The sequence below is a fragment of the Zalophus californianus genome, chromosome 13, assembly GCF_009762305.2.
Source record: "Zalophus californianus isolate mZalCal1 chromosome 13, mZalCal1.pri.v2, whole genome shotgun sequence".
Lineage (NCBI taxonomy): Eukaryota > Metazoa > Chordata > Mammalia > Carnivora > Otariidae > Zalophus > Zalophus californianus.
Genome location: NC_045607.1, coordinates 20699667 through 20724254, shown reverse-complemented (window position 1 = coordinate 20724254; position 24588 = coordinate 20699667). Strand labels below are relative to the sequence as shown.

The 24588-nt window shown below is 42.6% G+C and overlaps 2 protein-coding genes across 5 annotated transcripts in view; one reads left to right on the top strand and one right to left on the bottom strand.

Annotated features, from left to right (window-relative positions):
• Nucleotides 1–20057, bottom strand: part of FKBP15 (FKBP prolyl isomerase 15) — a 58049-nt gene extending 37992 nt beyond the window's left edge. For both annotated transcript variants that reach the window (XR_003523628.2, XM_027615069.1), the window contains exons 1-4: nucleotides 19888–20057; nucleotides 8643–8758; nucleotides 2956–3040; nucleotides 2434–2503 (exon numbers count right to left, since the gene is read on the bottom strand). Coding sequence is in view for 1 of the 2 variants with exons in the window: in XM_027615069.1 (XP_027470870.1) it covers nucleotides 2434–2503; nucleotides 2956–3040; nucleotides 8643–8758; nucleotides 19888–19940 (324 nt within the window). In the remaining variant the exon portion in view is untranslated. The remainder of the gene's footprint in view (nucleotides 1–2433; nucleotides 2504–2955; nucleotides 3041–8642; nucleotides 8759–19887) is intronic.
• A 197-nt stretch (nucleotides 20058–20254) lies between these two features.
• SLC31A1 (solute carrier family 31 member 1) overlaps nucleotides 20255–24588 on the top strand; it is a 35420-nt gene continuing 31086 nt past the window's right edge. The window contains exons 1-2 of one of the 3 annotated variants that reach the window (XM_027615190.1): nucleotides 20255–20387; nucleotides 21281–21322. The gene's annotated coding sequence lies outside the window, so the exon portion shown is untranslated. Of the gene's footprint in view, nucleotides 20388–21265; nucleotides 21323–24588 lie in introns of all 3 variants that reach the window. The other 2 variants (XM_027615191.1, XM_027615189.2) reach the window with 2 other exon arrangements.

Genomic DNA, 24588 nt, shown 5'->3' with positions numbered 1-24588 from the left:
CAGAGATTTATGAAGAGTTGGTCCACTTCTGGGCTGCCCCTGTTCTCAAGTATTTATTATCTTCCCTGGCTTTTGGTTGAGAGCCTAGAAGTTCTCTGACTCCTTGGTCCTGAAAGTTCTGCCCATCATAGATTCTGAGTTAAATTCTTTTTTTTTTTTTTTAAGATTTTATCTATTTATTTGAGAGAGAGCGTATGAGCGAGCAGGAGTGGGGAAAGGGGCAGAAAGACAAGCAGACTCCCCACTGAGCACAGAGCCCGATGCGGGGCTCCATCCCAGGACCCTGAGATTATGACCTGAGCCGAAGTCAGACGCTTAACTGAATGAGCCACCGAGGCACCCCTCTGAGCTGAGTTCTTTAGCCTCCTCCCCATGAAGTTCAAAATCTAGCAAATGTATTGAGACGAAAGTCATTGCTGTTGCTTATTCCAGGTACCAGCCCTATAGTAGGACTTTTATCTCCTGTGCACCATGAGATGAAGACGTTTCCATCTGCCTTTCTGGCATAGCCCCTGGACTTCTGCACCATCCCAGAACTCTGCAAATGTCCCATGGGGAAAAACCAATCTTGTGCTTGGAGCTCCTCTAGTGTCTGCCGGTGTCTCCTCCCCTCAGTAGCCTCTTTGATTGGGCTGTTCCTGACCATGCCATGCCACTCCTAAGCATCATATCAGCGAAAGAACTCAGGGAAGGAAATAGCTCAATGGATTTTCCCTCTCTGAAATTTTAGTTCATTTAGTCCTCATCATTTCCACAGCTCTCAAGTGAATTTTAAATATAATTTTTGCAATTTATCTTTTTTATAATTGTTGCAGTGGGAACTGCTGCCTGCCACAACCTACTACATAAAGTCGTGATACCAGATTTTTAAAATCCAAATGGCAACTCCTAATGAATTAATACATCCAGATAATAATCATGGATGGCTACTACATGACAAAATCAGGAACAACTAGACATCATTTACCTCTGGATGGGAGAATGAAAGATTTAAGGGACATAACAACCAATTGCAATGTATGGACCTTATTAGACCTGATTAAAACAAAATGGAAAAAAGAGACAATCAGGTAAATCTGAACACTAGCTGGTAGTGAATGAGATAAAAAAAATTAGGGATGCCTAGGTGGCTCAGTTGTTAAGCGTCTGCCTTCAGCTCAGGTCGTGATCCTAGGGTCCTGAGATCGAGTCCCGCATCAGACTCTCTGCTCAGCGGGGAGCCCACTTCTCCCTCTCCTCTCACTGCCTCTCCTTCTCTCTCAAATAAATAAATAAAAATCTGAAAAAAAAATTTTTTGTGGGGTTTTTTAGGTGATAATTGGATAATGGTTATGTTAGAAACAAAAATCCTTGGGATATATACTAAAGTATTTACATCTAAAATTGTATGCTGGAGATATAGTCAAAATAATCTGAGCAGAAGAAGGAAGACAGGCTGAATCAAGATGAAATAAGATTAATAACTCTTAGAGCCTAGGAATGGGTTTCTGGGGGTTCATTATTCGAGTTCCACAAATTTTTTATGTGTTTCCAAATTTCCACAGTTAAGTTTTTTGTTTGTTTTTAATACAAATGAGTGTTGTCTATTACATTAGTTACCCTGAACAGGTCATCTTATCTGTGTCTCAGAGCATCTTAAGCGCATGGCCTCTAGATCACTGGACCTTTGAAATGCCAGAATTTCTTATGCTTCTCTCAACAATGTTTAAAACATTCTGGAGAATTTTTTTTTTTTTAAGATTTTATTTATTTATTTGACAGAGAGAGACACAGCGAGAGAGGGAACACAGCAGGGGGAGTGGGAGAGGGAGAGGGAGAAGCAGGCTTCCTGCTGAGCCGGGAGCCCGATGCGGGGCTTGATCCCAGGACTCTGGGATCATGACCAGAGCTGAAGGCAGCCTCTTAACAACTGAGCCACCCAGGCGCCCCTCTGGAGAATTTGAAGCTAGATACAACCCACATAAAGAAATCAAGTCTTGGGGCTTCTAGCCACATTTCTTTTTGACCCAAACCAATACTATGCCATATGATCCACTGCCCACCTCACTGTCAAACTTTCAAAGGATAAACACCGGTCATTGATTCAGGCATAAAGACAGAATGCTCTAAGTAGAACACTAAGTGTTTTTCATTACCTAACAAAGGGATGTCCTTGGTAAATGGTTTGCTCTAAAACTCTCCAAAGTCTTTAGTACCATATCACAAAGGTCAAACTTAAAAGATTTTGCATGGTTGGATTTGTTTTAATGCACAATAGTGAGCAAGACATGACTATCAATGTTACTATGTACCTCATATTAAAAATTCACATTCAAAACGAACAATCATTCTAATCCTCTGACACATGAGACACTGGGCGAGTCAAGGTAAAAACTAACTCATCAGTACGATGTGGGACACCTGAATGTACACAAGACATGGGGGCATTCTCACCTCTCTGGCTGTGTGATTCCCCAGGACTGCAGCACCAAACTTGCCCTGCTTTACATATTGACCATTTGTGCTACAGAAGCAAGAAAAATAATAGGTATTAATACTTCCTTAAACTAAGTAGAACCAGCTTTGTCTTCTGCCACAGAGTTGGGAATCTAGTCATTCAGCCTCAAGAAAAGGATAGAGGCAAACAGTTTATAATTTAAAGCTCTTATACAACTTCTTTACTCTCTAAATATCTATTCATAGTATCTCAGTGGAGTGAGCGCTGAAGAAGGCAGTTGTTGAGGGTACAAGCACTTCCTAGAGAGCGCCTACAAAACAATGGCTCTCCAAAGTCGTATGTGCAGAATTCTCTAACTGAAATGTTAACGAGCATTACTGATCCTCTGCCTGTGGAAGGACTGTGCAGCCTAACTGTGTAGCTCCTTTGGCCACCAAGAGAGGTTTATCGAGAAAAGACAGGAGCTTAAGCCAGTACCGCACACCAACTTCAGAAAGCACTCCTTCTGAGCCACTTACTATCGATACGCGTGAACTGCTGTTGCAACCAGTACGGTGGAGGTGCCCGTTGTAGTGGGGGCTGCTTTTGCTGGCGCCTGATTTCCTAAAGATGAAGAAGAAAACAAAGATGGCATTCATGTCTTTCTTAAAACTGATTTTTAACCACTGAAGCAGCTTCAAAATTCTCCTTTACATCTTACAGTTAAGTGGTACAATGTTTTCATGGCCACTGTCCTTATCTGACCCACAGAACAGCCCTATGACCTCATCTGGGGATGAGGACATGGAGCTCTAAGCACCCAAGTGCGATGACACGATGATAGCAGCGAGCCTAGGATAGAATCCAACTCTGGTTCCACGCCAAACAAGTCTCAGAGCTGGACAAGAGGCCCTGCCCAGAAAGCGAGGTCATATTCCATGTACTCTCTTTTCTTTTTCCAGTATTTTGCCAGCTCTAATATAAATAAAATTACTTCTCCTCCCCTTACTTCAGGCTAGAAAATTAATGATGATATTCAGATCATATTCACTACTTCACTTTTCCAGTGATTCAGGGTAACACTAATGTTTTAAAACAGTGTATTTAGAGAAAACTGCACATTTATACTCACCACATGAATGTGTTGATGGAAGAATAGTAAGAACATTGGCACAGACATGGAAACCAAGAACTTACTTTCAAAAGTATCCCTGTTTGATTTCTTTCTTTCCTTTTGTATTTTAAAAACAAGATGACAGGCTTAAGATGGAGTCACTTATGCTAAGTCCCAGTCACCAAATTGAGACTGACAGATGTCACTAAACTGAAACTTACTTAACAGTTTCGGCTCTCCCTGAAATGGAATCTGAAACCAGTCAATCAGGAATTCCCTGCTCGGCACTAGTTAGGTCATCTACATGACAGACCCCTGCCATCCCCTGAGGAAAGCAATCTTGCAATAATTACCCTGCGTTTTGCCTACTTTAACTTCCTTGTTCTTGCTCCCTTCTGCCTATAAAAGTCATTTTGTGCAACTCCTCAGAGCTCCTTTCTGTTAGATGGGATGCTGCCCAATTCATGAGTCACTGAATAAAGCCAAAAAGATCTTTAAAATTTATGCAGTTGAATTTTGTTTTTTAACAATACTGACACATCTTTTTTTCTGATTACAGAGTACATGTACTCTATAATACGTAAAACTTAGCAAATGCAGAAACGGATAAAGAAAATAAAAATGACCTGTAGTCTCACCAGTTAAAAATAAGTGTTAATAATTTGATGCATTTATTCCCGGTCATTTTTCAATACACATAAACTTCACAGCTTTTTTTCTTATAGTTTTTAAACAAAATTTATGATATAATTTGACAACCTCCTTTTCTTATTTAGTACTAGTTTTTCTTTTAAAACAGTTTCCAAGACAGGGTGCCTGGGTGGCTCAGTTGATTGGGTGACTGCCTTTGGCTCAGGTCATGATCCTGGAGTCCCGGGATCGAGTCCCGCATCGGGCTCCCTGCTCGGCGGGGAGTCTGCTTCTCCCTCTGACCCTCCCCCCTCTCATGTGCTCTCTCTCTCTCTCATTCTCTCTCTCAAATAAAATAAACAAAATCTTTAAAAAAACAAAACAAAACAAAAAACATTAAAAAAAAAACAGTCTCCAAGACAAAGATAAAATAACCCTAAAGATGCTTTTTGGTGGTTACAAAAAATACTGTATTATGACTTGGCCAGAATTTATCCAATGTCTTATTATTTGACATTTCTTTGGACTGTTTCCAATTTTCCTCTATTATAAATAATGCTGTGGTGAACATCCTGAAAACATACATTTTTGTATGTATCTCTAATTACTTTCTTAAAATAAATTCTTAAAACTTGAATTATGGGGTGAAGGAGTGTAAACCATTTTAAGGTTTTGTTACATCCTTGAGAAATGTTGCACCAGTTTACAGCCCCAGGAGCAGCGTGAATATGCCAGCTTTGCATTCCTGCCTACAACAGGAGACTATCTTTTTAAACTTTAACCAACGAAAGAGGGACAGTAGGGAAAAGGGAAATGCCATGTTATTGTTGTTTTCATTTGCATTTATTGATTACAGTGAAGCAGAGATTTAACATTTTCTATAGATTTGTACTGGTCCTTTTGTTTTGTTTTGTTTTGTTTTGTTTTGATGAATACCCACCTACATTGTTTGCTTGCTGTCCTAGTCTGGTCTTCATGTTTTCCTTATTATTTTACAAAAACCTACAACATAGTTGTCAATTCAACCAGTACTGTCCAGCCAGTTGTACGTCACATGACAATAAAACTTTTCTCCTGATAAGCCAGCTCTTAAGAAAAAAAAGTAACTAAGGCCAGAGGCAGGTTATCAGGACAGGTGTGAAACACTGAGGAAAAACACTGTCCCCACAAGGTCAGCCTAGCATCCTCCTTCAGGTTAGTTCTGCTTCTCCCAGTACGCTCTCATCTCGCCATCTAATACCCTGGAAATGGAAGGTTGCTCATGGATTTGCTAGAAGGGTAAGTCAGATGGGATCTTCTCATTGGCTTAGCAGCCCTTCTTCTCCGAAATCAGTATTGCAGATTCTGAATGCCCCACCAAGGACTTCTTTTAATATGTACTTACAAATCTTTTTTTTTTTTGTAAGGTTTTTTTTTTTTTTTAAGATTTTATTTATTTATTTGACAGAGGGGGAGAGAGAGAGAGCAGGAACACAAGCAGGGGGAGTGGGAGAGGGAGAAGCAGGCTTCCCACTAAGCAGGGAGCCCGATACGATGCGGGGCTCAATCCCAGGACTCTGGGATCATGACCTGAGCCGAAGGCAGGCACTTAACGACTGAGCCACCTAGGCACCCCTGAGTAAAGTTTTCTTGAATTACAGTTGTTAGTGTCTGTTCTTTTCCCCTTCCTTTTTTTTCTGCAGCGCATATGTGCACGTGTGCGCACGCGCACACACACACACACTCTCTCTCTCTCCATGTGTTGAATCTTCTTTGCCATCCTTAATATTTGTCACACTTTCTTTTGGAACATTTTTATCTCTTAAATTTTTTATTTTTTAACAATGTCCTCTTGTTAACCTTCTATTTCTCTTCAGGTATAACCTGCTGTTTTTATTCATTCTTGTGTTCCTTCTCATTTAGCCCTCATTTCTTTTTTTTTTTTAAGATTTTATTTATTTGACAGAGAGAGACAAAGCAAGAAAAGGAACATAAGCAGGGAGAGTGAGAGAGGGAGAAGCAGGCTTCCTGTGGAGCAGGGAGCCCAATGTGGGGCTTGATCCCAGGACCCTGGGATCATGACCTGAGCCAAAGGCAGACGCTTAACGACTGAGCCACCCGGGTGCCCCTAGCCCTCATTTCTGAAATTTTTCTCATGTCTCTAATTCTTTCCTGAGTCTTGTCACTTACTTCTGAGATTTTCTAATCTCATTTAGGTTCTCATTTCATGTCTTATATTATTTTCCTAATGTTAACAGGTGGTTGTAGTTTCTGATCTATTCAGTAAGAAACATTCTCACAGAATAGAGCTCTCACTGTCTGTAAGGATATTATTCTGTTTCTTGCTCTCTCATTACTTGACATGGAGTTGGATTCTGGTAAATTCCTACTGCTCATTTTAATGCAAAATTTGCTTTTCTGAACTTCTAGAAGGAGGTAGGGTTCAAGGTGGCTTTCTTAACTGCATGGAACTCCCTCTTCTGTTGCTTTCGAATACAGCTCAAAAATATGGTGGCTTCCTCCTGAGACTTCCTGATTCTATTTCTAGCCCTACTTTTATCTATATCTTTTCTCCTTCATTTTTATTATATCCCCATCCTCCTCAATTTTAATTCCATTCCCAGCTGGTTCTTCTGAGTGTGGGGACCTGTCCTAGAAGGTCACCCTAGGGGATGAGTTTCAAAAGTTCACAGGAGTGGGATGCCTGGCTGGCTCAATTGGTAGAGCATGTGACTCCTGATTTCAGGGTTATGAGTTCAAGCCCCACTTTGGCATGGAGCCTGCTTAAAAAAAAAAAAGTTCACAGGAGCAAGACTGCTCTAGTTCTTTCAGTCCCCATTATCAACCCCTGGTACCTACCCACAACTAGAGTGGGCAAAACACTTTCCAGTTTCAGCTTCACCTGCCATATTTTCCATGAACATCTGGTGGCTGTTTTGGGGTTCTTCCATGCTCAGATTTAGATAACCCATTGCTACCCTGTTTTCTCCCATGCAAATGCTGATAACACACAAGCCTTGGAGCTGTTAGTGGTTTGTCCAGACCTGCTTGTATTTTGGGATATTCATGAAGATACCTTTCCAACTGGATTTGTTGTAAATATTACCCATAGGTTTGTCTTTTCTATCTGCTCTATTTTTATATTGAAATCTGAAGAGATTCAAGAACTATGCTGCAGTCACCTTCCCCGCAAAGACTTCTTACACAAATATCCCTTGAACAGAGAGGATCTCCTATCTCGCTACTTTATTTTTTCTTTGTAAATGCCTACATAAGACTGTATAGGTAATTTTTAAGTTGAAACGCCTCTATAATTCCCCTTTAAAAGTATAATTAACTCATAGTTTTTGTTTTCTAATAAAACAAAATCAAGTTACCTCATTGGCTGGGGACTGAGGTTGTTTATTTTTACCCACATCCGTTAACTCAACCGCTTTAAACTGAGTCAGAAACACACTGCTGATGAAGAGCTGTGCCAGAGGAAATGTAAAGGCAGAGCCTACTAGAAATCTGGCCTGGTCATGGCTTGGAGAACAGGAACAGCAATTTATAGCAAAGCTGCCAAAAGTGACAGGTAAGATTTAGAGCAGGGGACAGCAAACATTTTCTGTACAAGGCCAAAGAGTAAATATTTTAGTTTTATGAGCCATATGATATCTGTTGCAACTCTTCGACTCTCAATAATCTAACAAACCCTCAGTGCCAGCATTGTGCCCAACATGTGAAAGGCACTCGATACTTTCATCTTCACTCAACAAACAATTTAACGTCCCTTACCACCTGTTCTGCTCAGACTATTTCTATCAGTCCCCCACTCCTCTTCAGGTTCTTACAGAAAGATAGCAAAAGTGTAGAGGAAAAAGCTTTGGAGTGAGTCAAGTCAGGTTCAAATTTCAACTATGTCACTTACTGCTGTATGACCCTGATCAAGCCCCTGAACCTCTCCGAGCCTCTTAACTGGTGGTAGTCTTCCCTATTTCACAGCACTGCTGAGACAACTAAATAAGGCAATTTATGCAAGTACCTGAAACCAGACCGAAAGCAGGCATTTTAGAAATATTAGTTGCCCCTTTCTCTCCTTTCATTCAACAAATGTCCATTCAATGTGTCTCCATCATGATGAAAGGTACAGGGGATACAGCACTGAGCATCACTGTCCAATTGGGAAAAAGTCACTGTCAGCATACATCTAACCTATCCAGGTAAAAGAATTGAAAAGCAGCTCTTTCTTCTCGCCAAAACACTGGACAGTGCCTCAGGCAGTTTTAGAGAGTGCTGTTCACATGGGGCAAAAGAGTTTGCCTAAGACCTTCCTCCCGCAGCTTCCAACAAAGGGCGTACTATCTAGGTGCTGGAATTCAGGATATCAGAGCTTAGAGAGGAATGCACCACTGGTAGTGAACTTGGCCAGACTGAGGATGGACAACCTGGCATGTCACTTCTGGAAGGCTGCTTATCCTTCCAACTAACCTGTTAGGGACCACTCCCAACCTCTTCACTTACCTGTTGTGGCTGCTCCTGGGCCTTTCTTAGGCTGCTTTGGGGCTGTGTACTGGAAGAATTCATTTCCATGGCCAGCAGATGTCTGATCCAGTCCAAAAAGAGAGGCCAATCTGGCACTGTTAGTAGAAAATGAAAATGACATTTCATTTGACATATTTCAAGCCTGGAATCATTATAAAAGCTGTCCACCTCCAATCTTGAACAAATACCTCCTTGACTGCATATCCCACCATACCGGAAATGACAGCTAAGTGTCTTTGAAATCAAGATTGTATTTCTGGGGACGCCTGGGTGGCTCAGTCAGTCAAGCGTCTGCCTTTGACTAAGGTCATGGTCCCAGGGTCCTGGGATCAAGTCCTGCATGGGGCTCCTTGCTCAGCAGAGAGCCTGCTTCTCCCTCTGCCTGCCACCCCCCCCACCCCCGCTTGGGCTCTTTCTCTGTCAAATAAATAAATAAAATCTTAAAAAAAAAAAATTGTATTTCTGATCTAAACACCATCAGCTGACCTTGCCTGTCCACAGGACTTTGGTCAAGGCATTTATTTTGGACCTCAGTTTCTGCATATGTAAATTGAGGTGATTGGTAAATTGAGCAGATGCTCTCTGGTCTCTTCAAACTATAAATTCTTGCCTTGCAAGTCATAGTTTCCTACCTTTTACTCATTTATTACACTGAAATAGAACTGTACTTCAAACTTACTGCATCAAACATGGCCCTATCATTTCATCTAACAGGCAGAATGATTCTCTCCCATCCCTTGCAATGAATCTTATGCCCCAACCATTCCAATGAAACTGCTCTTGTTAAGCTCACCAGCAACCTCTTTGTTACTAAACACAGTTTATCAGTCCTTATCTTATTTGGCCTTCATGCCGCCCTTTTTACACTGTCAACTAATTTGTTCTTCTTCAAACAAACTCTTCCCTTGACTTCTGTGGGGATATTTGCAGGGGTGGGAGAAGGGACTGGCCCAAGTAAGACATCAATAAATGCTAATGGGATCCCTCTCCTGTTGCCTTCCCATGTCTCTGGCTCCTTGTTTAACTCCTGGGGCTCTTCTTCCTTTGCCCAACCTTTTATTTTATTTTCTTATTTATTTATTTATTTAAGAGAGAGAGAGAGAGAGAGAGAGAGAGAGAGGGAGAGAGAGAGAGAGAGAGAGGGATGGAGGAAAGGAGGGGGTGAGAATCTTTAAGCAGACTCCCTGCTGAGCATGGGGCTTGCTCTCACGGCCCTTGAGATCATGAGCTGAGCTGAAACTCAACCAACTGAGCCATCCAGATGCCCCTTGCCCAACCTTTTAAATGCCCATGCCCCCAGATTTCACACTCTTGGTAATCTAATTCATTTACATTGGTATCAAGTGCTATCCAAATGCTGATAATGCTCAAATCTGTATCCCCAACCCAAAATTTGCTCCTGAGTGTCAGAAAACACAGATATCCCACCAGCCACACAAATGCAACATAACAAACTAGAACTCGTATCTTTCAATCCCCACTGCCCCAGTAAAACCTGCTCTCACTCTTGTATTCTCTTCTCCTGGTGAAAATACTTTTTGTATCAGGGTCCCCAAGACCACCACCAGGTTCAGTGATTTGCCAAGACTCACTGGACTTAGCATATAGTTGTACTCATGGCTAAGATGTAATGCAACAAAAAGATAACACAGCAAAATCAGCAAAGGGAAAAGGCACATGGGGGGGCAAAGTCCAGAGGAAATGAAAAGCAAGCTTCCAAGAGTCCTTTTTCCAGTGGAGTGACACTGGATACATTTAATTCCTCCAGCAAAGAGTTGGAAGAACATATATGAAGTACGGTCTCCCAAGGAAGTTCATTAGAGACTCTGCCCCAGGTTTTTTATTGGGGGCTGGTCACACAGAAACCCTCTAGCATAAACCAAAACTCTACACTCTCAGAAAGAAGGTAAGGTTCAATAGAAACCTACTGTTTGTACAGTTTAGGCACACTGAGCCACATCTCATTTATGGAAAGCTTTGTATCTGTGTGGGGAACTGTTTACCAATCAAGTTCCCATATGCCAGCCAAGTGCCAACCTTGTAAACAGGACTTTCTAAAGATGATGTTGTCACATCTCCTGTGTTAACTCTTTTCTGCAAACATACACAACCAAAACTGCAATCTGGGCAACATCCTTGGCTTTTTTTCCCCTCTGGTGCTCATGACCAATCCCTGAGTCCATTTGATTTTACTTGCTCAATACTTCTTGAACCCATCCATTTCTCCCCATCCTCACTGCCACTGCCTAGTTCAGGTCACCATCATATCTATCTAACTAGAATTATTCCGACAACCTCCTGACTTATCTCCCTGTCCTGGTCTTGCCTGCTTCTTATTCATTCTCCACACTGCATCCACAGTGATCTTTCTAAAAACCAAACTTGATCAAGTCTCTTTCCTCCTTAAAACCCTCAATAATACCTCAATATCACCAAGATAAAAATCCAAACTCCACAAGACAGCTTTACAAAGTCCTTCAAGACCTCACCTCTCCATAATTCCCCAGCTTCCTAACTGGCCATTTCTCAACTCCAACTGTGTGCTACACAGAACTGTTAGTTTCTCAAGTAAGACAAGATCTTTCTAATCTCCAACCTTTGGATATCCTGTTCACTCTGCCTGAAACATTCTTCTTGTTTTCTCTCTCCCCTGGAAGTTGCCCTTAATCTCAAAGTCTAGATTAGATGATCTTCTTAGGGGCTCCCACTGGAGTTCACTTTGTTCATTCAAGAAATATGTATCCAACGCTGTGCTAAATGCTGAGTATATATTGATGAGCAAAGCTGAGTTCTATTTTCAAGGAGCTTACATACTCTAACAAGGGTATTAAGCATTACATAATAAATAATTGCAAACTGTAATATAAGATATATAACAAGTAGCTGTTGTATGGAATTATACTCCATATAGATTAATAAAAGTTATTCAATCAGTTATTATGTAACATGATAATTGACTATTATAATTACCACTTGACTCTATTTTGCCTAGGGTCTGGTATATAATAGGCTCAATAAATGAACTCAAAGTCTAGTCTAGCTCTGAGCTCTTCTCCAAAGCCATCTTTGGATTAGGTAACGTAAATATTGAGGGGTGCCTGTACGGTTCAGTCAGTAAAGCACTGCAACTCTTGATCTCGGGGTTGTGAGTTCAAGCCCCACGCTGGGCACAGAGATTACTTAAAAAAACAAAACAAAACAAAACAAAAACCTTAAAAAAATATATTGAAACTTCACAACTTTTGGGGGCCTTTTCCCCCAACAATTTTAATGTATGATACATACTAACATTTTGCAAAATAAATTTAACATGATTTGAAACTATTACCCTGTTTTCTCAAGGTAGTGTACTGTAAATTTCCTTTAAGTTTCCTGTATATTGGGTCAACAATGCCTCCTCTAAAGGACTAAGAGGTTAAGTGAGATTAAAAGTGTAGAGATCAGTGCTGACCTAAGTAAGACATAAACAAATGATAATACAATTAAGAGGAAACCAAGATTTCTCCTTTAACCGAGGCAATCTGGGAAGATTCCCTAAAAGAACAAGATTCTGGGGGCGCCTGGGTGGCTCAGTCGGTTAAGCGTCTGCCTTCGGCTCAGGTTGCAATCCCAGGGTGCTGGGATCAAGTTCTGCATCGGGTTCCCTGCTCAGCGGGGAGTCTGCTTCTCCCTCTACCCTTCCCCCCTACTCATGATCTCTCTCTCTCTCTCAGATAAATAAATAATATATTAAAAAAAGAAAAAAGAATAAGATTCTGGGAGAGTTGGGCAATGCCTTTAATACAGTGAAAAATTTACAAAACTTAGAACCTAGTTAAGATATAATAGTTTAGGGGTGCCTGGGTGGCTCAGTTGGTTAAGGGTCTGCCTTCGGCTCAGGTCATGATCCCAGGGTCCTGGGATTGAGCCCCGCATCGGGCTCTCTGCTCAGCGGTAAGCCTGCTTCTCCCTTTCCCACTCCCCCTGCTTGTGTTCCCTCTCCCGCTGTCTCTCTCTCTGTCAAATAAATAAGTAAAATCTTAAAAAAAAAAAAAGATAATAGTTTATGCACAGATAATTGATAAGAAAAGAATGTTCTTGTTAGCTTCAGTACGGATATGGGTATTGGATTTGCTGTTTTCATTTTGCTGCTACGTTCTTTTCAAGGGAAAGATAAAAGTGTCATATGTAAACTATGTTTCCATAGATGCTCTAAAGGCCAGCCAGCTGCTGACTACAAAATCAATCCAAAAGCCAGGTCAATCCAATTATCTTTCAGACCCATTCTATTTTTTTTTTTTTAGATTTTATTTATTTATTTTTGAGAGAGAGCGGGAGCATGCCTGAGCAGGGGGAGGGGTGGAGGGAGAGAGAGAAGCAGGTTCCCACTGAACAGGGAGTCCTATGTGGGACTCGGTACCTGAGCCCAAGGCAGATGCTTAACCAACTGAGCCACCCAGGTGCCCTCCATTCTATTTTCTATTAATATTTTTAAATGAACTCTATATAGACTTAGGGGCATAAGTTTCTTGTAAATTATTATCTTTTCCACTTCCCAAATGTACACATTTCTCTATGTTAGCAAGAATGGGCTTGCTAACTCTGGACTCAAGTCTCTATAATTCACAGGAAAAGTCATTATGGCATTAATTCATTTAATTTTTTTTTAAGATTTTATTTATTTGACAGAGAGAGACACAGAGAGAGAGGGAACACAAGCAGGGGGAGTGGGAGAGGGAGAAGCAGGCTTCCCGCAGAGCAGGGAGCCCGATGTGGGGCTCGATCCCAGGACCATGGGATCATGACCTGAGCTGAAGCCAGACACTTAATGACTGAGCCACCAAGGCACCCCAGCAGTAATTCATTTTAAAAATAAATGTTAGCCAATACATTTAGTTGCCAAAGTCTTTACCTAACCTTAGCTTTGTACGCCTTTTCTCTTCTCATCAAAAATGGTAACACAGGTGCACCTGGGTGGCTCAGTCAGGCATCTGCCTTCAGCTCAGGTCATGATCCCAGGGTCCTGGGATCAAGCCCTGCGTCAGGCTCCCCATTCGGTGGGAGGCCTGCTTCTCCCTCTCCCTCTGCCTGACGCTCCCCTTGCTTATGCTCTCTGTCAAATAAATAAATAAATAATCTTAAAAAAACAATAACAACAAAACAGGGGCACTTGGGTGGCTTGGTCATTGAGCATCTGCCTTCGCCTTAGGTCATGATCCCAGGATCCTGGGATCGAGCCCCGCATCAGGCTCTCTGCTCAGTGGAGAGTCTGCTTCTCCCTCAGCCTGCTGCTCCCACTGCTTGTGTGCTCTATCAAATAAATAAATAAAATCTTTAAAAAAAAAAAAAACGGTAACACATAGCAGTTATACTGTATTACTGTATTTTAAAAAACAGGGATTCTTTTTGCTGTTAAAGTATTTCTTTTATAAACTATGGCATCAAACATCTACTTCTACAATAATAATAATGGGCACATGGCAACCTACGGGAAATCCGCTTGCCTTACTTCAAATCCAGACTCTTTCACTTTTTAGCTGTGTGATCCTGAGCAACTTACCTCTCTGACTCTTAATTTCCCATGGCAAAATGTGTATAATAGTAAAAATTACCTACTAGTGGGGAAAAGTAAATATGATAATGTATATTTATTACTTAGTATGGGACCTGGCACAGAATATATGTTTTATATACATGTGCACATATCCTATTACCTTGGTATGTCACTTGAACTCAGATACCCCTATAAGGGAGAAAGCATGATCAATCAATGCACAAATTGAACTGCAACTATAAAATGCTATCAGCTGAAACGAAGTACCATACACTTAGCAGACATTCAAATATTTCTTCACTTCAAAGTCATGATGGCAGGAAAAGAGCTAAGAGGAAAAGAGCTAAGACAAAAAAAAAAAAAAAGAAGCAAGCCTTCTGATTACTACTTCTAGGTTAAACATGGATTTGAAAAGGCCTGGAAACTTGGAACACAGGTTATCAATCATCTCAACAGCCATCCCAGGCACTACTCCCACTTCTACCAGGCTTGAATAGCCTAAGTGAAATCAAGTCAAAATACTTGAAAATTAATAAGTATATTTACAGCAAATTACAGTTATAAGAGGAAGTGGAAAGCAGCTGCAACACTTACTGTCATATGTTCTACTTCCTCAGGAAAAAACAAAGAAGGAATAGCTGAATCAGAGACCGTTGGTAAAACTTTCAATATTCTCAATCTTAAATTTGATTTGGGTTCTCTAGTTATTACTGGGAACAAAAATAAGTGATCTGTACAACTTTGTCTACTAAGCCTTTTATCATTCAATTAGCTACCGTCTATGTTTAGGAGCACAGTTTAAAAAAAAATATTTATTTGAGAGAGAACGATTGGGGAGAGGGACAAAGGGAGAAGCAGACTCCCTGCAAAGCAAGGAGCCCGATATGGAACTCGATCCCAGGACCCTGGGATCATGACCTGAGCCAAAGGCAGACGCTTAACCAACTGAGCCACCCAGGCGCCCTAGGAGCACAGTTAAACACCTAGAACTAAAATGTTTCATGTCTTTGATGGGCCTGCTCAGAAAGGCAGCATAGCTGAGCCACCAAGAACTATCTCAGGCCAAGAATCTGGAAAAGAACACATGACTGGCGTTATCTACCCTGTCATCTTCAGTCAGTAGCAGACTGCTTGTTGCATAAAAGTTGGGAGTTTTGACATTCATTTACAGACTTCTCCCAAATATTTTCACTCAGGGAAGAATGTGAATTTAAAATATCTCTTATAGGGGCGCCTGGGCGGCTCAGTTGGTTAAGTGTCTGCCTTCAGCTCAGGTCATGATCTCAGGGTCCCGGGATCGAGTCCCGCATTGGGCTCTCTGCTCAGCGGGGAGCCTGCTTCTCCCTCTCCCTCTGCCTGCTGCTCCCCCTGCTTGTGCTCTCTCTTTCCCTGTCAAATAAATAAAATCTTAAAAAATAAAATAAAGTTATCTCTTATAGGGGTACCTGGGTGGCTCAGTCGGTTAAGCGTCTGACTTCAGCTCTGGTCATGATCTCAGAGTCCTGGGATGGAGTCCTTAACCTTAACCCTGTGGGCTCCCCACTCAGTGGGGAGTCTGCTTGTCTGTCTCCCTCTACCCGTCTCCCCGCTCATGCTCTATCTCTCTCTCTCAAATAAAATCTTAAAAAAAAAATTGTTGGGGCACCTGGGTGGCTCAGTCGGGTGTCTGCATTCGGGTCAGGTCGTGATCCCAGGGTCCTGGGATCGAGCCCCATACCAGGCTCCCTGCTTTGCAGGAAGCCTGCTTCTCCCTCTCCCACTCCCCCTGCTTCTGTTCCCTCTCTCACTGTGTCTCTGCCAAATAAATAAAATCTTTAAAAAAAAAATTTGTTAAAGTATCTCTTATAAAGTTCCAAAAGGCACAGCCATACACAAAACAGACTGGTATGAAAAAATATTAAATCAAAAAGCTTTTTCCCCTTTTAAAAAACATATCCTTACTAATTTTTTATCCAGTTTATTCTAGGTTTGGGAGATGTTTGTTAAAGTCTTCTTTATGAATGTTTATTTGTCCTTTCGTATCCTGTAGTTCTGTTTTATGAAAGTTGCCGCTCTACTACAAGAAGCCCTCAGCTTGCACAGTTCCTATAAGCAACATCTTCAGGTAACGTTTTAATTAAACACTAGTCCCTCAACAACACAGTTCAAATTTCAATTATAATGGTTTATTAACTGTGAGTAAATGTATAAAGTGCAAACTTTGCAGCTAGCTCTTCAGTCCACAAATCAGTACATAACAGATAAAGGACATGATCAGTGACCAACTGTCACTTCTTTCAGTCTGTTGGTGATTGGACATTGCACACCTGTTTTTCAGTTCAGAGACAGAGAGTAAAGTGTGTGCTTGTGCTGTCTTGTCTCCCAATGATAAACCCATGTGACATTTTAGAAAAACAGATATTCAAAAGACAGAATTGGCCAACAAAGATAAAAGCGCAGCACAGAAACTAATGTGATAATGCTGGAAGTGAAATTTGGGTCACAGTATAAATGAAGTTATAGAAGAAATGGTAAACTGTCAATTAACGTCACTGCTGTTTGACTCTAGATATGCAGTCAGAACTTAATGAGGGAAAACATCAATATAAATAAGTAGTTATGACGCATGTCCCAGAAGAAATGACATAGCAAAAAACTTCACATTAAAGGAACTCTTGGAGGGCGCCTGGGTGGCTCAGTTGGTTAAGCAACTGCCTTCGGCTCAGGTCATGATCCTGGAGTCCCGGGATCGAGTCCCACATCAGGCTCCCTGCTCGGCAGGGAGTCTGCTTCTCCCTCTGACCCTCTGCCCTCTCGTGCTCTCTATCTCTCTCATTCTCTCTCTCTCAAATAAATAAATAAATAAATAAATCTTAAAAAAAAAAATAAAGGAACTCTTGGAGGTACTTTACAACATTGAAAACTCAAATGATAAAATGTCAGAAGCTGATCCAAACTTAGAAATATGACAATTTGCCAAGGTATAGAAGAAATATTCAATCCACATAAGATGTACAAAGGGAAGGCAAGCACCCTTGACTTTTTTTCTTGATAAGTTTTTTTTTAAGATCTTATTTTTATAATTAGAAAGAGACCTCCTGTGCACAAGCCACATGAGCCAGGGGAAGGGGCAGAGGGAGAGGGAGAAGCAGACCCCCGCTGAGCAGGAAGCCTAACAAAGGGGTCAATCCCAGGACCCAGAGATCATGACCAGAGCTGAAGGCAGGTGCTTAGCTGACTGAGCCACCCAAGCACCCCTCTTGACAAGTTTTTAAAAACAGAAATAAGGGACACCTGAGTGGCTTAGGCGGTTAAGCATCTGCCTTTGGCTCTGGTCATGATCCCTGCATCCTGGGATGGAGTCCCACCCACATCGGCTCCTTGCTCAGTGGGGAGTCTGCTTCTCCCTCTGCCTGCCGCTCCCCCTGTTTGTGATCTCTCTAATAAATTAAAAAAAATTTTTTTAATTTTATTTATTTATTTGACACAGAGAGAGAGAGTGCGAGAGAGGGAACACAAGCAGGGGGAGTGAGAGAGGGAGAAGCAGGCTTCCCGCTGAGCAGGGAGCCCAATGCAGGGCTCGACCCCAAGACCCTGGGATCACGACCTGAGCTGAAGGCAGATGCTTAACGACTGAGCCACCCAGGCGCCCCATAAATAAAAAAAAAAAAATCTTAAAAAAAAACAGAAATAAAATACTAATTCTCAAGGTACAGTTTGTTTCAACCAAAATTTTTAAAGACCATGAAACAACTGTAATCTTTCCCATTAATTATTAAGCTTGCTTTGTACAGTTTCATCTTGCATGGCCACATTTGCAGCAACTCAATACCATACAGTAAGTTCTGCCTGTATTTGGTTCAGATTTCTCTACATCTTTACCAGCACATTATTGTCTTTTTGATAATAGCCATTCTAGTGGGTGTGAAGTGGTATCTCTTCGGCTTTGATTTGCATTTCCCTAATAACTAATGATGTTGAGCATCTTCTTATGTACTTACTGGCAACTTGTACACCTTCTTTGGAGAAGTATTTATTCAAATCTTTTGCGCATTTTATTCTATTTTTTTTAAGATTTTATTTATTTATTTGACAGAGAGAGAGAGAGACAGCAAGAGAGGGAACACAAGCACAGGGAGTGGCAAAGGGAGAAGCAGGCTTCCCTCTGAGCCGCGAGCCCGATGTGGGGCTCGATTCCAGGACCCTGGGATCATGACCTGAGCCGAAGGCAGACGCTTACCCAACTGAGCTACCCAGGCGCCCCACTTTTGCTCATTTTAAATTGGGTTCATCTCTTTATTTTTCACCTGAATCTATTTGCTAGCTCATCAGATTTTTTTTTTTTAAAATAGGTGAGTTAAGCCTAAATCAAAAAGGTGACTACACAGTCAACAGCAACAGGCTGGACTATGTGGAAATTTTAGTGAATGTTTTGGGTGGAATAGGGGAAAAAGGAACCAAAGCATAGCTTAACTCCAAAATAACTGAGCAACATAAAGAACCCAAAGCGGAACTCAGTGGATATAGACCATCTAAAGTGAGAGCAGGGGTGGAACAGAGTGGTAAGGGTGAAAAAAGGACTTAAGGGTAGGTAATATACAGCCAGTCACAGTGTAAGTCAAAAGATCCTATTCAAGATCAAAAGAGAGCTGATGTCATTTTATGGTCATTCTTGTACTGAACTCTCCAACAGAAGCAACTTGAGAGCAGGGACAGCAGCTTAATAATTTTTGTAACCTCTCAGCAGTAAGATGAGGAATGTATGTTGGTGTATTCACCACTCCTCTGTACATTCTTAGATTTGTTAAACATATGTTCAAAGAAAGGCCTCTGTAAGGATCGGGACTGGTAGCTCACTTTCAAAGGAGTCAAGCTGTCAAAGGAGTCAAGCTGTCTACTGACACAACATGAGGGAAAAGGCGAAACTGATTATGGGAAGAGACAAAACCCTGACTCCTGAAGTCTTGCACCCCAGGCTAGTATATATAATGACTGGGGGCAAGGGATAGTGACTGCAGTCTCTTACATTGGCCTTGAGCTTTAAAGTGCAATTTCACAGCTATTATTCATTCAACAGGCACTTCCGGAGCACACACGACATACTGTGCTGAGCGCTAGACACAGATGAACAAACAGCAAAAGCAAGTCCCTGTTCTGTCAGGGTTCATAATCCAGTAGGTTCGGTGTTGCAAGGATAGAGGTAATCAGCCTAGCTGTGGGAATAAGGAAGAGAAAGCAATGCATTCTGCCTGGGTCTGCGGGAGGAGGGAAAGCACCAAAAGGTGACATCCGGGCTGGGCCTTGAAAGATGCGGGAGCGACCCACAAGGGCCAATTCTGAAGTGTCACTGCTTTGTCCACAGGGAAGAGAAAGTCTCCTATCAGCCCCAGCTGACTCCTATAAAAACTCTGGAGGCAGATGTTCTCATCAGTAATCACCTCCATTTCACAGAAGGAGAAACAGACCCACAAGGCAAAAGGCGAAGCCCAGGGCCAGGCTGAGTGACAGGGGACATGCCAGGTCCAGAATCGAGGTGGACAGACACGGCACAGTTTCGAGCTCTGCCCGGACTCTGAAACCTGTAGAGCACCGGAATGTGGCAGGGGTCCGGACCCGGAAGTTGGAAAGAAGTCTAACATGAGAGCGGCCCCTCCAACCATTTGCCCAGTTCTCTCAGTTACGCCCTCTGTCCCACGCTTCTCAGTCACTCACCCGCCGCTAGGCGAAAGGAAGTCGGTGTCGTCTTCGTCTCCCGCACCGAACATCGCGGTGCCTTTCGCCCAGCCGCAGGGGGAAAACAAGAGTGTTTTCGGGCCTTTCACCGCCGAGGTCGTGAAATGCCGCGGCGGCGTGCTGCTTTCCGGCAGGACGAACTCTCGCAAGGTGGCTCGGCTGGGAGGGGTCTAGACTCTGGAGAAGGTGGGGGGAAAGGCAAATGGCAGGACCTGGCGGGCACGCGCGCCCGTGACGTAAGGCTTCTCCAGCCTGCAGAGGCAGTGAAATCCGAGGGAGCTCCGAAATCCTGCGCAAGGATTGGCCGACGAGGCGGGGGGCGGGGCAGGGGCGGGGCAGGGGCGGGAATCCGCGGCCTCGGTGGCGGTCGTGGACACGTCGAGCCCGGCAGAAGTGGAGGGGGCTTCCGAAGAGTCGTGGGGTGGTGACGGGTTAAGGTTCTAAGAGGGAGGTGCCGGTGGCGAGACTCGATCTGGAAGGTAAGCACCCACCGCCCCTCCCACACCCCTGGCATGGGCACAGTCCTTTCTCCCCCGGGACAAGGACCCTCCACGCGACTCTTCTCCGCTCTGCGAAAGGAGAAAGGGCCCCGGACTGGCAGTCTGGAGAACTGAGCTTTCGGCCGGGCCCCTACAGTGACATAGCTAGAGTGACCTTGGGGCTGGGTGTTCGATGCCTCACTTTCCCCGTCTATAAAACGGGCCTGTCGTCCCTCTCGCTTGTCCCCTGTGGCCGACCTCGCTATTTATTCAACGGGCTCTTTGTCCAGTGTTTCTCTGTGCCGGCTGGTCAAGAAGCTTTTAGACCTCAGAGGTCATCCAATTCAATCCCAGTCTCCTCATAATCCCAGAATTTGCAATAGGGAAACGAAGTAATATAGCACTTGGATGACTAGTCCGAAGTCACACAGAGTAAAGGGCAGACTGGAGCTGGATCCCTAGTCTCTTGATTCAGGACGTAGGAAGCTGATAGGTGAACAAGAACCTTATCAACTCTTAAACACTGTGCGTCCTTCCATAGTGGTTATTGCTAGACTGTGGCATAAATCTGGAGAGAATTCCCCTCCCTATGCAGATGAGGTGCAGAAGAGCTGGGATATTCTGGGGCTGAGTGATGGCAAAGAGAAAACTTTAGAAGGGAAAATCCCCAGTCCCAATCTTGGTCTGGGTTTTGCATAGTCTTCTTGCCACAGACCTAAGTCAACATCAGTTGTTGGGGACTTCTCTGTCTCCAGTTTCCACCTTCTCTGTATCTTATATAAGTATTTCTTTGGTTAACCTGGTATAATTCTTGAAACAATCTCTGGGTAAGCTTGGTTTAGCCAAGGTGTGGATAAGCAGATAATGTTTCACTGTAGTATCCGTTTCCATAGATCTCAACTGGAGTTGTTTCACTCGGGGCTTCTCTTGATCAGGTTAGTACAACATTTGTCCCTTACCTGGATGTTTTAGTCTGTTAACACGAAATTGAAGTGAAGTGGTTGGTAGTAATTCACCTCCTAAAGAACTTGGTGTACTTCCCTTGTTCTGCTTGTTATTATAGTTTGTGTGCTTGTACTAAATTGTAAGCTCCTCAAGGACAGGGACAGTTTTATTCATCTTGATGTCACCTGTGTCACAGAGCACTATGCCTTCTTGACCATAATGGATTTTTATTCTTTGTTAGACTGAGTAATGGAATTCATCCTTATTCCCATTACTTAATTTATGCTCTTGGGATTTTTTTCACGTGTGACTCAGAGAGCCTTGCAGTGGCTCTTGCCTTCCAGAAAGATAAAAATGCTATAGTAGCTGTGAAATATCAGGGTTGCTTCGTCTCTTTTGTTAGTTGAAGATGATTTTACTATTGTTTAAAGCTCTAGGGGAGGGCGCCTGGGTGGCTCAGTCGTTAAGCGTCTGCCTTCAGCTCTGGGTCATGTGGAGTCCTGCATCGGGCTTCCTGCTTGGCGGGAAGCCTGCTTCTCCCTCTCCCACTCCCCCTGCTTGTGTTCCTGCTCTCACTCTCTCTGTCTCTGTCAAATAAATAAATAAAATCTTTAAAAATAAATAAATAAAGCTCTAGGGGAAGCGGAAGAGGGGGATAGAATAGCTGGAAATAGTACATGTAACTCTGATTTTTGTTAGTAAAGTATTTCTCTGTTAAACTGAGAGACAGGGCGGTTGTCTGCTTCCTGTGTCCATTTTACAGATTAAGATGGTTAAAGCAGTGAAGGCTGACAGTGTGAAAACAGTCATGCAACTGGAATCTAAGCACTAGAACTGGAATCCTTTGCGGTAGAATATGAATATGAACTTAGAATATGAACTTGGCTATCTCTCAGGGAGAGAGAGAATGAACTGCCTAAGTGACATCACTTTTTCTAACCCCTTTCCCCAATACTGGCCATCGTCATTCCAGCACTGAAACATCTGAATAGTACCTTTTTAAAAATGCTAAAAGATCATTTGAGTGCTTATCCTGAATTCTTGAGTTGGGGATGTTTTCATCTAGTGTATTTAAGTAGCCTTTTTAGATAGGCAGGCACGTAAAATCTGGATCAGCATTTTTGGCAATTGGGACACCACAAATATGCATGCCCAGGTCACCACTGTGGGAACACAGCTGCTAGTTCTGATCGGCAGTATGAGAAAGGGAAAGACAGTGGTGAGGCTTCCTCAGTCGTGCAGGATTTGAACTGCAGGATTAGGTACATCTAAAAAACCACTGTCTGGGGCACCTGGGTGGCTCAGTCGTTAAAGTGTCTGCATTCCGCTCAGGTCATGATCACAGGCTCCTGGGATCGATTGGGCTCCCTGCTCAGTGGGAAGCCGGCTTCTCCTTCTCCTACTCCCTCCCCCTGCTTGTGTTCCCTCTCTCGCTGTGTCTCTTCTCTATCAAATAAATAAACAAAATCTTAAAAAAAAAAAAGATAAAAAGCCACTGTCGGGGTGCCTGGGTGGCTCAGTTGGTTAAGCATCTGACTCTTGATTTCAGCACAGGTCATGATCTCAGGCTCCATGCTCAGGGGGAAGTCTGCTTGAGATTCCCTCCCTCCGCCTCTGCCTCTGCCCCTCCCTCCACTCGTGCTCTCTCTCTCTCTCTTTCTGTCTAAAAAGTAAATAAATAAACACATACATAAATAAATTTTTAAAAATGGAAAAAAATTTTTAAACAAATAAGTAAAAAGGCACTGTCTTCCTGAATTAGAATATTGGACCAGGAATCAGGAAATCTGAATTACCATCCCAGCCCTTCTAACTCGCACTGAGCTCAGGCCAGGCTTCCTAAACACTTTGTAAAAGGAGTGGTTTAGACCCAGGTATCTATTAAGTACTGCTGGGAATACAGAGATAAGGAAAGCACAGTCCTGATCTCAAGTTTGAGTTAAGCATTTTTGTTTGTTTTGCTTAAATACACAGTTTTTAAATGTATTTATAAATTATTTTATATTTAAATAAATATAAAGATTACCCAAGATTAACCAGTAAGTGGCAATTTTAACAATTCCTTTCAAATTATCAGCAATTTTGGGGGCACTGGGTGGCTCAGTCGGTTAATCATCTGCCTTCAGCTCAGGTCATGATCTCAGGGTCCTGGGATCGAGCCCCCATCGGGCCTCTGCTCCCAGGGAGTTTGCTTCTCCCTCCCCTCTGCCTGCCACTCCCCCCGCTTGTGCATGCACATGCTCTCTCTCTCTCTCTGTCAAATAATCTTAAAAAAAAATTATCAGCAATTTTGCTGTAGAGATGATAATTTTTATATACAGGTATACCCATACTAATCTGTACTAGTGAATGCATTGTAAATATTAAACTATAATTAAAGTTTAAAGTCATAACCAGGTGAGATGATAGGTGTGGTGATAGCAATATGAATTGAATATAGGTTTGGGGGAGCTGGTATAGTGTTCTTTCTGTTCAGTCACTGAGAACAGAAGAATGTCAGAACACAATTCACGAAATAACTGAAAACCTATGTGTAAGGCACTGCTGGGTGTTGCCTGGAATAAGAAAATGAGCAAGTCATTGTTCTTGTCCTCAAAGTGCTTATATTTGAGCAGTAGGGCTAGTTGAAGTATACGAATAATTATACTAGAAGACACAGCAAAGTCAGTCCCATAAGTAGAAATTAATTATTGTAGGTTTTCAAAGGAAGAAGAGATTATATCTAGTTTGAAAGAGTATGTGTGGTTAGATAATAGGCTTTGAGGAAGAGTGGGATTCCAGATGGAAATGAGGAAGTACGGTTCTCCAGGTTGAGGGGGTGGCTTTGGCAAAGGCACAAAGACAGGCGAGATGGCACAAATTTCTTATAAGACGAGAGTTACCCTCTTATTTGATGCAATTAGGGCCAACAGTTGGCCAACTAAAAAAATAAAGTTTTTTTTTTTTAATATGAGAGAGAGAGAATGAGGTAGAGAGAGCATGAGAGGGCAGAGGGTCCAAGGGAGAAGCAGACTCCCCGCTGAGCAGGGAGCCCGATGCAGGACTCGATTCTGGGACTCCAGGACCATGACCTGAGCTGAAGGCAGTCGCCCAACCAACTGAGCCACCCAGGCGCCCTAAAAAAATAAGTTAAAACAGAGAGTCCTACAGATATTAGTTACACACAGACCTTAACCATTTGATCTTAAAGTATAAACATCTTTTTGCCATTCTTTAAAATAAGCCCTTTTCTTGGGCTGTGGACCCCAGGAATCTA